We start from the raw sequence: 12,680 nt of genomic DNA on the forward strand, positions 1-12,680 counted from the left end.
AGTGAATTATGTTGAGATATGGTGAATTAGTTGCTTTCTTCTTGAGTTAGAGTTCAGCTTATTTCAGGCATCATTTCCTGTGTAACCATAGTTTGATGTGTTGAAGGCTGTTCCCAGCAGTCCAGGCACATTTTGGCATTGGTTTTTTTTGGTACAGGATGTTCTTGGGGCCCTCCATCAGTGGCTGCTTCTTGCTGGTGTTACCCTGCAGAGGCAGCCTGGGCTCCCCAGCCTGCAGCATTTCCCTGCCACTGCCTTCCAGAGAGGGGAGGTGCTAACGGGACACATCCCCATGGTGGGACTACACACATAAATATTTAACTATTTGCGAGAAGAGTTTCATGTTGCAATGGCTTGACAGGGTGTTTTCTTTATTCCTGCAGCCCTGTGCTAGGTAGGGTGTTTCCAGCTGCTTCTCCTGCTTTCTGCATGCACCATACACAAGTACATGTTTATTTGTGTTCCCTATGATTTTTTTTAATCTATTTGAATGTGGATATAGCACAGCTAGTCTCATGGAACTCCCCAGCCCCCTCATGGTCCATGCTAACAAGGTTGTACTGTTTGTTTATTACTTTTAGTACCATTGTTTTGGTTTTGGATTTTTCCATGCCTTAAATGTGCTTGGATACGCTTGTACATGAGTGCTAACAATAACACCTAGTGATAACACAGCAAAAATGAGAATAAGTAAGAGTGATTTCTTCTGTGGGTGACTTTCTCCTGTGCTGCCACTGCCTTTAGGACACTAATTGGAGTATATGTTAAATTTCAGACCTATTTGAAAATTGGAACAGTTTGTAACAGTTTGACTTGTTTAACAAGAAACCCAAACTGATCTTTCACTTAGCCTCATCATTAATAACCACAAAAATTGACAGAGAATCTCCTGTTTCAAGCAAATGTAAATATTGTGGGTTAATTTCTCTGAGGTCCCCTTCATTGCCTGTTTTCCTTCCGATCCAGCTGCTGCATCTGCAGCCTCCTCCTGGTTGCCTGGATACTCTGAATTTCCTCAAGGCAATTGCTAATCAATGTGCAGTTGCAGCTAGGTGAATCCTGCAGACAGCAGCCAGATCTGTCATCTAGATGTGGAAATCTGTAGCAGAATGTGATCTGGGAGGAAAACAGACAAAACACCATGGCAGGAGCTCTGCTCCCAGGAACCAATCCATCCTGTGCTAATCAGACACAAGCACTCCTGCTGGATTACATGAGCAGGAGCTCTTCTGCTAAAATTGAAGTTCAAATTGAACAATTGTTTATGTTCTTGTACAGTGCAGAGAAGGGGAGCTGAGTCTCAGAAAATAAAACAATTACATTAATAATTGCATTTCAAGTCTTTGTGTCAAGGCCTTGCTTAATTTTGCTGCTTATCTCCAAGTGTCTTTCCCAAAATACCCATTTCCTCCAAGACAGAAAGCTATGAAGTGCTTTTTGAAACATGAGCTATTAATGGAGTCCTTGTTAGCACAGAGTGGTGGCTTTGAAGATGAGATGTACTTGTCATGGACACAGAGCCCTCTGTGCTGCACTGAGGCTTTTGAGTTTCTTGGGATTTTTATAAAATTAGAATTCATATGTAGGCATCAGTAAATTCACAAAAAATCAGTAAATTCTTCTTGCTTCTTTGCTGAGACACAGATGCACTCCCAGTCCCAGGCATAGACATCTTTCACCAGAAAGGAGAATAGCTGCTGCAGAGCAAACACCTACAGGTTAAAGTAACTCAGATATGTGGTTTGGGAGCACGTTCTTCCATTGCTGTAATTGCACCATCTGAATTAATGCTCAAACTCGTGTTTGACCTTACATTTAGCTACTCTGCCTTCCTCACCTCTCCGTGTCAGCTCCCTGTCCCTACCCCAGCAGCCTCTGTGGTCTCCTTCTCCCTCTCTGCTTTAGTGTCCATTCCACTTTTGAACCTGTGTGATTGTGCCTCTCTTCTTCTGCATTTCAACCATTTCTTGTGCATTCAACCCATTCCAGGAACAGCATGGCTCCTGGATGGATGGAGTCCTTTCAGCCCAAATGGAATTGAATTCAATGGTGTGAATTTAAGGGTTTTATGGAACAGATTCATAGATATTTTACTTAACTAGTTGGTGTATTTTTGTGAATTGTGTTTTAAATTCCAGTCACACAAACAATTTAAGGTGAATTTACTGCCCATCAGGGGGAATACTTATTAAGAATGCTTTGTTATTTGGAATATAAGACAAATTTTCCAAAAGCAACATTGTCAGTCAAGAGAACTTTCTTTTTAAGTTTTAGAAAATGTGCTTTAATTCAGGACAGGGTGGAAGCTGCTGTAGATTGCTTTCATTGATTGTGATCACTGCTTGAATTGGCAGAGCAGGAAGTGTTATGATGATGAGAACTTGTCTTATTGTTGTGATAAGCTGTTACCAAAGTCTAATTACTGGGTGTGATGCTAAAATGTGTAAGCTGCCGACACTCAAAGATAAGGAGATGAAAAGAAACAAACTCGTTCCAAATAGCTCTTCTGTTTGGGGTTTTTCATTATTATTGTTATTTTTGTGCACTCTCCTGAGTGGTGCTTCAGAGTGCATGGATTAAGTCATGGATTTGGCTGCAGATGCTGCCATCAAACTTCAGCTGTGGTTAAATAAGTTTTAAGCACCAAGGGACTGAATAAAATAATGGTTAGTGAAAAGTGCTGACGAGGGATTCAGTTAATGGTGTGTGCATCTGTGGAGTGAGTGGGTTGTTATTAGCTATTAATTCAGGTGCTGGAGGCAGGGTCCAAGTGTGTTTAAGAGGAGGGTAAGGGGTAGGGGCCCAGTTCCCATAGGAATTGCACATGGGAATGTGCCATTCCTGCCACGCTGGCTGCTTCAGAGCTGGCATTTCCACAGGAAAATAAAATATCCTGCAGTCTTGTCCTGGAAATCTCCATTGTCTGGAGGACAGGGACATCCTGTTGGGGTCAGGACCCTTTGCAGAGCTTCACCTGAGCTCAGCACCCCAGGGACTCCTGCCCTGACTGCTGTGCTGACTTCAGAAAACGTTCTGGGATCCTCTGGGATGACAGATGCTTGTGTATGCACATGTAACATGCTGTTAATAATTAGAGCTGATTGGATATTCACTACAAATTACACTGGCTATGAAGTTAGCCCCTTCTTTGGGCTTACAAGTGGCTCACAAAACACTGTTAAAGCCTATTTTTAAATGTATGTTTCTTCATAAACATTGATAGATTTAATTTGAACGAATAATGTCAAGTCTGAGTGTTGTAAAACTCTTGCTGGGCTGTTCGCTGTCAGTTGTTAATGGAGCATGTTTGGATTTCTGAGTCACAGTGTAAATATTTTCTATTTCCAATGTTGAGGATGAAACATGAGGTTTGGTGATTATTTTTACCAGTCCCCCCTAATAGTGTGTCTGCTCCCACGCCCAGGCCCACATGCCACATCTTCAAAAATAACTGCATGGAGAAGAGAAGTAGGGCTGACTGCATCCAGCAAACATGAGGGAAAGATAGCATTTCCATTTTCTCTCATTTTCCATGTCACCTGGAAGCTGGGCTGGAGCATTCTTTTAAAGATTTTCATCATGAGCTGAGTTATTTTCCCAACCTGTTTGTCCCTGTGGGAATCTGAAGGAAGAGCTCTGATTTTTTTGAATTTTGACTCAGGCTTAATCTGCCTCCTGTGGTGAAAAAAGAAAAGTTCAGCCCCAGTGGCTACATTTCCGAAAAACCCCACACACGGAGAGCCATGCTCAAATTCATATTTGCTCTTTTTATATGCTCATTTATATTTACAGGGATCCTCTAAGACAGCACACTGTCTTGGTAGAGAGCAATTATTCACTAATGTTAGTACCAACAACCATGGCTGGTTTGAAAAATGACTCATGATTTTGGTGTAAGAAATCCTGAAATACTTCAGAGAAGCCTGTTTTTCTGTTGAGGAACAGCTCTCTGTGGACTGGTAGGAACTCCAGCTTTGCTGTTGCTAGAGGAACTGAAGAGGAACAAAATTCAAAGATATAATCATACATTTCTCCTTAATTGGAGGAGGGATGGTGCCATCTGTGCTTTGCTCTTGTCCAGGGGAAATAAAACCCACACTATCAACATCTACATATCCCCTTCATCCTCCTTGCTGCATCCATCCTAAAGAATTCAACCAGTTAAAACAGACCCAAAATAACTTCTGCATAAAATGGTGATGTGCAGTGCTATAAATAAAAGTAATTTTCATGTGTATGGCACACACATGGCTCTCTCTGCTTAGCAGTTAATATCCTTAGAAAACTTTTTTTTCCTCTGGAAAACCAAACAAAGCAACAGCCTAAAAAAACCCCAAAAAACCACAAAATCCCAGAGTAGTGTTGTTCTTCATGAGAAAGAGGATAGATGGGAGCAAGGTTAATTATCTTTTTTTTTTTTTGCCCACCTACGTTTATATTTTCCCTTTGCGCTCCCTCTCCCCCATTCTGCCTCTTTTTGTGTAAAACAGTTCTGCAGTATGTGGAGCATAAGAATTATTTCTCTAGCAGAAACTGCAACCTGCTTGCAGAGCCTCCGTACCCATTAGAGGCTCTTTCCAGAAGCAGTAATTTCCTTCTCCCCATAAATTATGCATCAATGTACATTTGAGATTCTGAGCTGACGAACAGAAGATGAAAGCGCTGCTGCTCCCGCGGAGCTGCATCCACGTCCTTGTGTACAGGCTGGAGCACACCTTGTTCAGACAAACTGCACGTGTTGCTGTCCTGCTACTCCGGCTGCAGCAGAGCTGGGAGCTGCTCTGGCTGCTTGGGCCTCTGCTCTGTGAGAAATACCTTCACAGAAGCACAGAATAATGAGATGAGAAGAGACCTCTAAGGTCATCGAGTCAAATTTATGCTCTAACACCTCAACTAGACCGTAGCACCAAGTCCAGTCTTTTTGTAAACCCATCCATAGATGGTGATTCTACCACCTCCCTGAGAAGACCATTCCAGTACTTTATTATTCTTTTAGTGAAAATTTTTTTCCTAATATCCAACCTGTGCCTTCCCTGACGTAGCTGGAGACTGTGTCCTCTGGTTCTGTCAGTGCTGCCCGGTGAGGCATTCAATGAAGAATGTAAATAGATGTATGTTTTAGAGAAGGATTTTGCACTACTGCCACAATTGAGCTATTTGGGAGGGCATCCTTTGTGTTTTGTCACGTCAAAGGGCATAGGGAAAATTTTTAAGTCTACCCTTGGAATCTGAAGGGTAGTTTTATATAAAACTGTTGTATATAACAGGTCATTGTGTAAAAATTACAAGATTCACCTTGCAATGGGTCTGAAATACCTCTGTGCTGTGCTGGCATGAATGAGCATGCACTTATTCTGTGTCTCTTCCACAGTCACTTAAAATGGCAGGGAGGCAGCCCAAGCACTCTGCACTGTTTCCATCACAACTGGTGATGGATTCTGAGCATGTGTTGGCATAACCCCATGTGCATCTGTGTCCCTTCAAGCTTAGCTTTAAGGTCTGGGTCTTCACTTCCTACCCAAGTTGACCCAACTGCTGAATTTCCTCTTTGAACAAAGCCATGTGGTATCTTTCCTTTTCTCTCCTTTGACTAAGTTTTCTTCTAGAGAGAAAATAGTATTTGCTTTCCAAATGCAACATCCCCCCTAAAAGAACCTGTGTACTAAAGCAGGCCATCGAGCCTTTCATCACTTCTCTTGGTGATAGCAGTCATGAATTTTTTATTTTCTGCAGGGCTCACTCCAGATCTGCCACAGCATTGTGTGGGTGCACACATGTAAAAAGGCTACTAATTGAAATTCAGATGTAACGAGATGAAGTTTTGCTATTCACCATGACTGCCTTTTGTTTTAGCCCATGTACGCTCAGTGCACCTAAACAATACAACCATTGCTTCTCCTTTTAGATTTGACAAGAATAACTAAAAAGGCAAGAAATATTTCTGTGTCTGCTGTGGAGATGAAGCACGCACCCCCAAAAATGGGAATGGCACGTGTTAGCTTCTTTATATACTTATCTGTGGGGAGGGACAGAAATTTAATGGAACTGTAAAGAAAATGAAATGGAAAACTTACTGCTATAAACTGTTCTCTTTTGACGATGCAAATGTGTCTCTATTGCCTAGGTAACTATTATGGAACGCCGAAGCCTCCAAGCCAGCCCCTCAGTGGGAAAGTGACTTCCACCAATGCTTTGCAAAACCTGCAGTCTGGCTCCAAGCAGTCGACTCCAAAGCGAACCAAGTCTTACAATGATATGCAAAATGCTGGCATAGTGCATACAGAGAATGAGGAAGAGGATGATGTACCTGAAATGAGCAGTAGCTTCACAGGTAAAGCAAAAATACTGCTGTCCTTCAGTTAGAATATGTGGGGAGGACTTTTGGAGGGTGTTTTGAAGAGGGGATGTTGTTTTTAATGTGTTTTCTGCAGAGCTGTCAGTGTCAAACAGAACTGGCAGATACCCAGGTGTGATCGACCACATGCACAGCTGGGTCTTTCCAAAAAGCCTTGTGGGATTGAACTGGTTGAGACAAAAATGTGGTAAAGTTCAAATCCATTAATTGCAGAAAGGTCAAGGAAGAGTTGAGCTATGGTTGACAACTCTGAACAGTATGAAATGACTCAACCAGGTTTACATTTGAAATTAATCATTGCTCCTTCCTAAATATGTTGCTGTCCTTTATCCTTCCTTGCATCTAGAGCTGCCCATCACAAACAGTTGCTGTCCTAGTGCCTCTTCTCCAGGTACCTCCCAGCACATGGAGTGCTGCTTGCTGCGGGAGTGAGATCTGGAGCATGGGTGCAAGTTCTGTATTTCACAAGAAGGTCTTGTGTCCTGCTGAGCACAGATCTTGTTCCCACCATGGCTGCCATCAGGTCTGGGCTGAAAGATCACTGGAAACCTTTGCAATCTCAAGTCAAGTGCTGTGCAGTCAGATTCAGACTAAAACATCATTGGAGATCCATTGAGTTTCCACAGAAATCAGCTGGAAGTTTGTGAAGCTCTGAGGGCCAAGAGCTCTTCCCCATGCCCCTAGGCCTAGTATTTGTTAGTGCTTAGGGCATTGTTACCTCAGCTCAGTTTCAAGCACTGAATTCATCTTCAGGGCTCCTTTTGAGGCAGGTACTGAGCAAGTATTATCCACATCTTCAAGGCTTTCCCAGCTGATAGCCTTGGGAGCTCACCATAACTGGCACCCACCCTTGTCCTCTGATCATTTTCTATCACCATGAAAATTTTCCTTCCCAGCCTTCTGAGTAGAAGATCTGTCCTGCCGGATCCTACCTGCCAATGTCCTGGCTCTAACATCTGTTTAGAGCTTTAAAAGGATTTAGGCTGAGATTTAGTTTTGGTCCTCTGCAGGCCAAACTATCAAATGGCTTTTGAGGGTTGTACTCTTTTTGGCTGCTACCTGCTACATTTCCAACTCAAATTGCTTCTAGCCAACCTAATTTCTCCCAGGTTAGTATTTCTGTCTCTGCTTACCAGCTCATTGACAAACCAAGGGTGGTTTCTCACATGTTGTGACATGACAGCAGCCCCAGCCTTTGTCATGGGATCTGATTTTGGGAAGAAGCTGGTGGGAGATCTGTTATTTGATTTCCTTGCTGCCTGTCTCAGTTTGGTGTCCCTGAAGTAGCTTGAGCATCATTTCTCTTCCTTGTTTTCCTTTGCAAGATGAAATACTGGAAGATGCAGCTCATTTGTCACAACGTTGTCACACCCTGGCCCCTTGCCTTCATTAAATGAGCACAGAATCAGGGAGAGAGTTATTTCTCATATACCAAAGTGATTCCTTATGCTTATTTCTCATGAAAGTGTGCTAGCCATATTAAAATGCTCCTGCTTCCCTAGGAGACCTCTGGGTAACTTGTGTTTTCCAGATTTTGGCATGTTTGTACTCTCAGTTTTTAGCTGGCGATGATTCTTTCACGCTTCTTTATGTTGTCATCCTCTACCTAAAAATATCAAACTCCAGGAGGGCTGAAAAACAAGCACTGAGGGTACTAGTGTAGTCTAGATGTTTTCCTTCCTGTTCCTCCCAATGTTCTTATCTTTGGCTAATGGCAGCACGCAGACTGGAATAATGAAGGAGCTGTTTCCAGGGCTGTGGGCTGTGAGCTGAGGATGTCCATGGTCTCTGGTGTGGAGAGCAGGGAAGGTCCTGTCTGGGAAGCCCCTTCAGCCCCACTCCTTGGGGACTTGGCAGAGGGTGACACTGATCTGTGTTTTTTGCTCAGTGCATTGTCACGCTGTGCTTGTACTGATGTTCTCAGGGGATGTGGAAGTGCTGCCATAAATTTTCAACACCTCGAAGAGCCAAACAGAGAAAGTCCCTTTGGTGGACAAAGGGCTCATTTTAGAATTTGTCCATTGTTGCCAAAACCTCTCTGTGAAGGAGTGAGGGCACAGACCTGTTTATTGGGGAGTATTTACTGTCATTAGTGATGCAAGGGGATGAGCAGCATTGTTTCATGGATACAGCTCGAAACTGCATGGATACAACATCAGAAATATTTCCTTAGAGGGAGAAGGGCCAGATACAGCATAAAATACTCCTGTCTGACTTTGGCTTGAAGGATACAGTGATGACCCTTGGAATAAACCTCCTCAGACAGCAAGAATGGGTACTAGTGAGCAGCAACACGTGGACACAGGGTACAGTGCTGACATTCATTTTAATTTTTAATTTAAAATAACACACTGCACTGAAGACACTCACCATTAGCTTGTTGACTTTGAGCTTCTGGCAACATTTTGCACTTGTAAAATCTCTTCTGATCATTCTTCAAACAAGAAATTTTATCCTCCTAATCCTGTCCCACAGTTGGCACTGCAGGAGTGAACCTGTAAGCCTGCTTGAAAACACACTGAACACCAGCGAGCCCTGGCCTCAGACAGCCTGGAGGAATTTGATAGCTCAGCAGGGCCTGCTGGAGCTGATCACAGCTCCTGGTTTGCTTGGCTGGCAGAGGGTGTGTAGGCAAGGAGAGCTCGCCCCTGCTGCCTCAGAGACTGCCGGGGCTCTGCCCTCGCTCCATCTGCTGCCGCGCCTCGTGCGTTAAAAGGCAAGGAGAGGAAAACCGGCAGGATAAACCTGGAGGAGCAAACAGGGAAGGAAAGGACTGATTGTCACCGATTGTCGCTTGTATCTGTGTGTGTTTGTTCACAGCAGAGTCTGGTGACCAGGACGAGCACAGCGCGCGCATCGGGAGAGAGGCAGCGCCCACGTCCGCGATTGAGAGGCACACCCACGTCCCCACCACGGACCCATCTCAGAGCCTCCCCCAGTACCTACCTCCTGCTGCCGAGGATAACCTAGGTCCTCTGCCAGAAAACTGGGAGATGGCCTACACGGAGAACGGAGAAGTCTATTTTATAGAGTAAAGCACTTTTTTGTTGTTCTGATTCCACCTCCCCGCCTCTCTTTGGGCATAAAGTGAACCTCCATGGATGCGTTTTGTGTGTGTATTAAATATTTAGTGTATACAGTTAGGTTGCAGAGCTGTTAGCTCTTTACTGCTTCTGAAGGGGGTTTGCATTTCCTGATTGGATTAACATCCAAATCACTCCTGAGTTCCAAGGCAGAGGGAATTGCTTGTTTTATGAGGGTAGTTACAAAAGCAACAGACACTTATAAAATACAGGCCAGTTGTTTTCACGGGTGGGATGAAAGCTCCTAATTGGAAGGGCTGAGACTTCATTCTGTGCATAATGCAGCAGAGACAGGGATTCCTCCAGTCCTGGGCAGCAGAGACAGGGATGGACTTTGTGTGCTGTCCCCTCATCACAGCAAAGGGGCCCAATGTGTTAATGTTCTCCAGTGGCTTGCAAAAGGCACAGCTCAGTGCAGGGTAGGCACAGCAAGTTTGGAACACCTCAAGCTCTGCAGTCTTTGCCTAAGAGCTGATTGCTGTCAGCAGTTTTATGATGATATTGATTTTTTTCATGCCATAAATAATAGTCTCAAATTATACTTGTCTAAATTTATTGAGGTAGGAGTAACTTATAAAATAGGAGCTGTTAGTGTAAGAGATGTCTTGCACAGAGTTTAGCTAGACATTAACACTCAATTAGCCTTTGAAACTCAAACCCTTAGCTGCCAAGTAGAAGAGGGGTTGAGGAATTGATTTTGGATTTGATGGTCTGTTTAATGCAGTTGTGGAAACCCTACCAGAAGCCAATGCCCAGTTACTGCAGAAGAACTTCCTCTGTTAATTGGCCCTGTCTCCTGTGGAGAGTTACACTGGATCAGGGCTGTGAGGGCAGCAGTCCTGCCTCATCCTCAGGAGAGGAGACTTTTGGACAGGGCCAGGGGAAGGTTCAAGAACAGGTTTTCCCTTGGCTGCAGTGGCAAGGGAACACATGAGAGAAGATTGCCAGAATATCTGAGGAGCTGGGATGACTGAGGGCACTACAGCAGCCCTTCTTCAGCTGGGAGAGGGCTGCTCAGAAAAAGGCCATTTTCCAGGGTACTCTCGATTACCTGAAGAGGCTCCAACAGCCCCGGAGTGTAAGACAAGGTCAGAAGAAGGCAGAATGCAAATTCTCATCAGATGAAACCAGGATGAGTACATTACCCTGAGCATGGCTTTCTCTCCTCACTGTGTCCTCAGGGTGCCTCGTTACTTGATGTACTCTCTTTATACTGAGACCAGCCTAATAGCCCGTTCAGCCTGCCACTTTCCTCCTTGGAGGAGGACAGATGATGAGCAGTAAATGCTGCCCAAGCAGTCAGTTGCTCCCTTTTGGACCCCACAGGGGCCCCTGCTGTCCTTCCTTACAGGTGCTTCCATCGGGAGTTCCGCTGCCGCCACTGATTTCCCCAAACCCACCCCCATAGCTGCTGGGTCTGTGGTCTCTGAACAGTGCAGGACTGCAGCACCTCTGAATAATTGTCAGGAGAATCATGTGTGTGTTGGGAAAACACAGCCTGTAACAGAGGCCTGTGTGATGTGAAGCTCTGATAGCAGCACCCGCTCTGTCCCTGCAGTGCGGTTTGAGGAAATGCTCCCATGGGGCTGATTTTGTGCATGAGCCTGTTGCTGTGGATGCAGCACTGAATGACTGCAGTTCTATTAATTCTAGAGACACCCTGAGCCTAGAAACCATTTAGCTTGCTTTGTATTAGATTAAGAAAGCAAACTAATGAGCAGTGTGGACCCAAGCTGGCTCAGATGTCTGTTCCAGCATCTGTGTGTTTCGGGTATCAAGTCAGGGTGCTGAGGGGGGCAGCATGAGCTTCTTGCAGAGAACCAGTGCAGGTCCAGTGGGGCCAGGGCTGTGTGTCAGATAGCCAATCCTGATATAGCTGGAGCAGTTTGGTTCTTGAGATATGTTTCTCTGGAGCTTTAATTGAGATTTTCATTGTCCCAGTCCCCTGTTATCTGTGCATGTTACAGGTCTAACACAATCCTTTCCACCTGAGAGTGTGATCTCAAAGGTGTTTAGCTAAATTTTCTGTGCCTCAGCAAACTGCACTGTTGTGAGCCTTTGCTTAGCAAGTACAAAATTGCAAGAAATATGCAAATATTCTATTGCTCTCCTCCCACCACCCTCCTTCTCAGCTAGACTGCAGACTTGCTTATAAATAAGGGGGCAGAGCCCCTCTGCTTTATTTTTGCTAATTTTCCTGACTTGCTGAATTTCTGCCATTCAGTTTTCTAGGTGCTGATCAATTGCTCTGAAGCACACATAAGGATTAAATACATTTGCTCATCCTGCCTTGAGAGGGCTGGGTAGTAGGATGTGTAAAACAAGGACCTTTTATTTACTCACTCAGATCCTGGGAGCAGGGCTGGCCCCATTTCTTCCAGTACAATACAAGTTTGCTGGTTGGTTGTTAGTTCCTCAGGGATCGTGGCCCTCATTACAGAGCCCTCATGAGACTGTTGTGAGGCTAAAATTCAGTTTGTAAACCTCTTTGAGACCTTGAAGGAGAAGAAAATGGCATCACTACACTATTGAAACTTCAAACTGTTAAGCAGTGTTAGAGGCTAAGCTAGATAAGTGATACCTCAGGGACTGCAGGTTGTGTCTAAGATGACACCAGTTTGCAGAAGAGGCATTATATTATCAGATTGTCTGCTTATGCAAATGAAATTATGGGAGAAAATAACTTCTAGAAAAATGTATTTTAAGCCTGTTTACTATGCAACATTCACCGCTGGGACTGGCATCATGAGGCTGTCAGGGGACTTGTGGAAAGGAAGAGTTGAAAGTAAAGCTGTTCAACTTCCATGAAAGGAAGACAGAACATCTTTATTTGTGTAATTATAAAGTTTTCAGTCAAAACCATTTTCAACTAATGCTTGGGCCAACTCTAGACATGTCAAAGGTCTTTTGTAGGAACAAAGCTCACTGCATAATTTAGTGAGGAAGGGAAACTTCTGCCTTTAGCTCAGAGACAGCTCTTGAAATTGAAAACAAGCTACCAAAGACAAAAAATTTGGAAATTAACATTATGATATTGAAGCATTCACATGCCTCTTTTCAGTTAGGAGTGCTGATTTGTATATTTTTACTTGTTACCTTTGTGTTTTTAATGCCAAAGTTCTTGTGATTTGGTCGACTAGTTTGCACAACATCCAGTTGTAGAGCTGTTTCTTTGAATCAAAAGTATGCCTTCAGGTCTGTTGAATAATAAGGAAGATATATACTTTTATGTCATGGATACT

The 12,680-nt window shown here is 44.0% G+C and overlaps 1 protein-coding gene across 22 annotated transcripts in view; it reads left to right on the forward strand.

Annotated features, from left to right (window-relative positions):
- Positions 1-12,680, forward strand: part of MAGI1 (membrane associated guanylate kinase, WW and PDZ domain containing 1) — a 331,966-nt gene that overhangs the window by 250,333 nt on the left and 68,953 nt on the right. For 20 of the 22 annotated variants that reach the window (XM_054281276.1, XM_054281280.1, XM_054281281.1 and 17 more), the window contains exons 4-5: positions 6,125-6,331; positions 9,176-9,386. In XM_054281276.1, the coding sequence (XP_054137251.1) occupies positions 6,125-6,331; positions 9,176-9,386 (418 nt within the window). The remainder of the gene's footprint in view (positions 1-6,124; positions 6,332-9,175; positions 9,387-12,680) is intronic. The other 2 variants (XM_054281278.1, XM_054281297.1) reach the window with 1 other exon arrangement.

Source organism: Melozone crissalis, unplaced genomic scaffold (assembly GCF_028551555.1).
Source record: "Melozone crissalis strain CALT ecotype California unplaced genomic scaffold, PUWL_Pcris_2 ptg000029l_1, whole genome shotgun sequence".
Taxonomy (NCBI): Eukaryota; Metazoa; Chordata; class Aves; order Passeriformes; family Passerellidae; genus Melozone; species Melozone crissalis.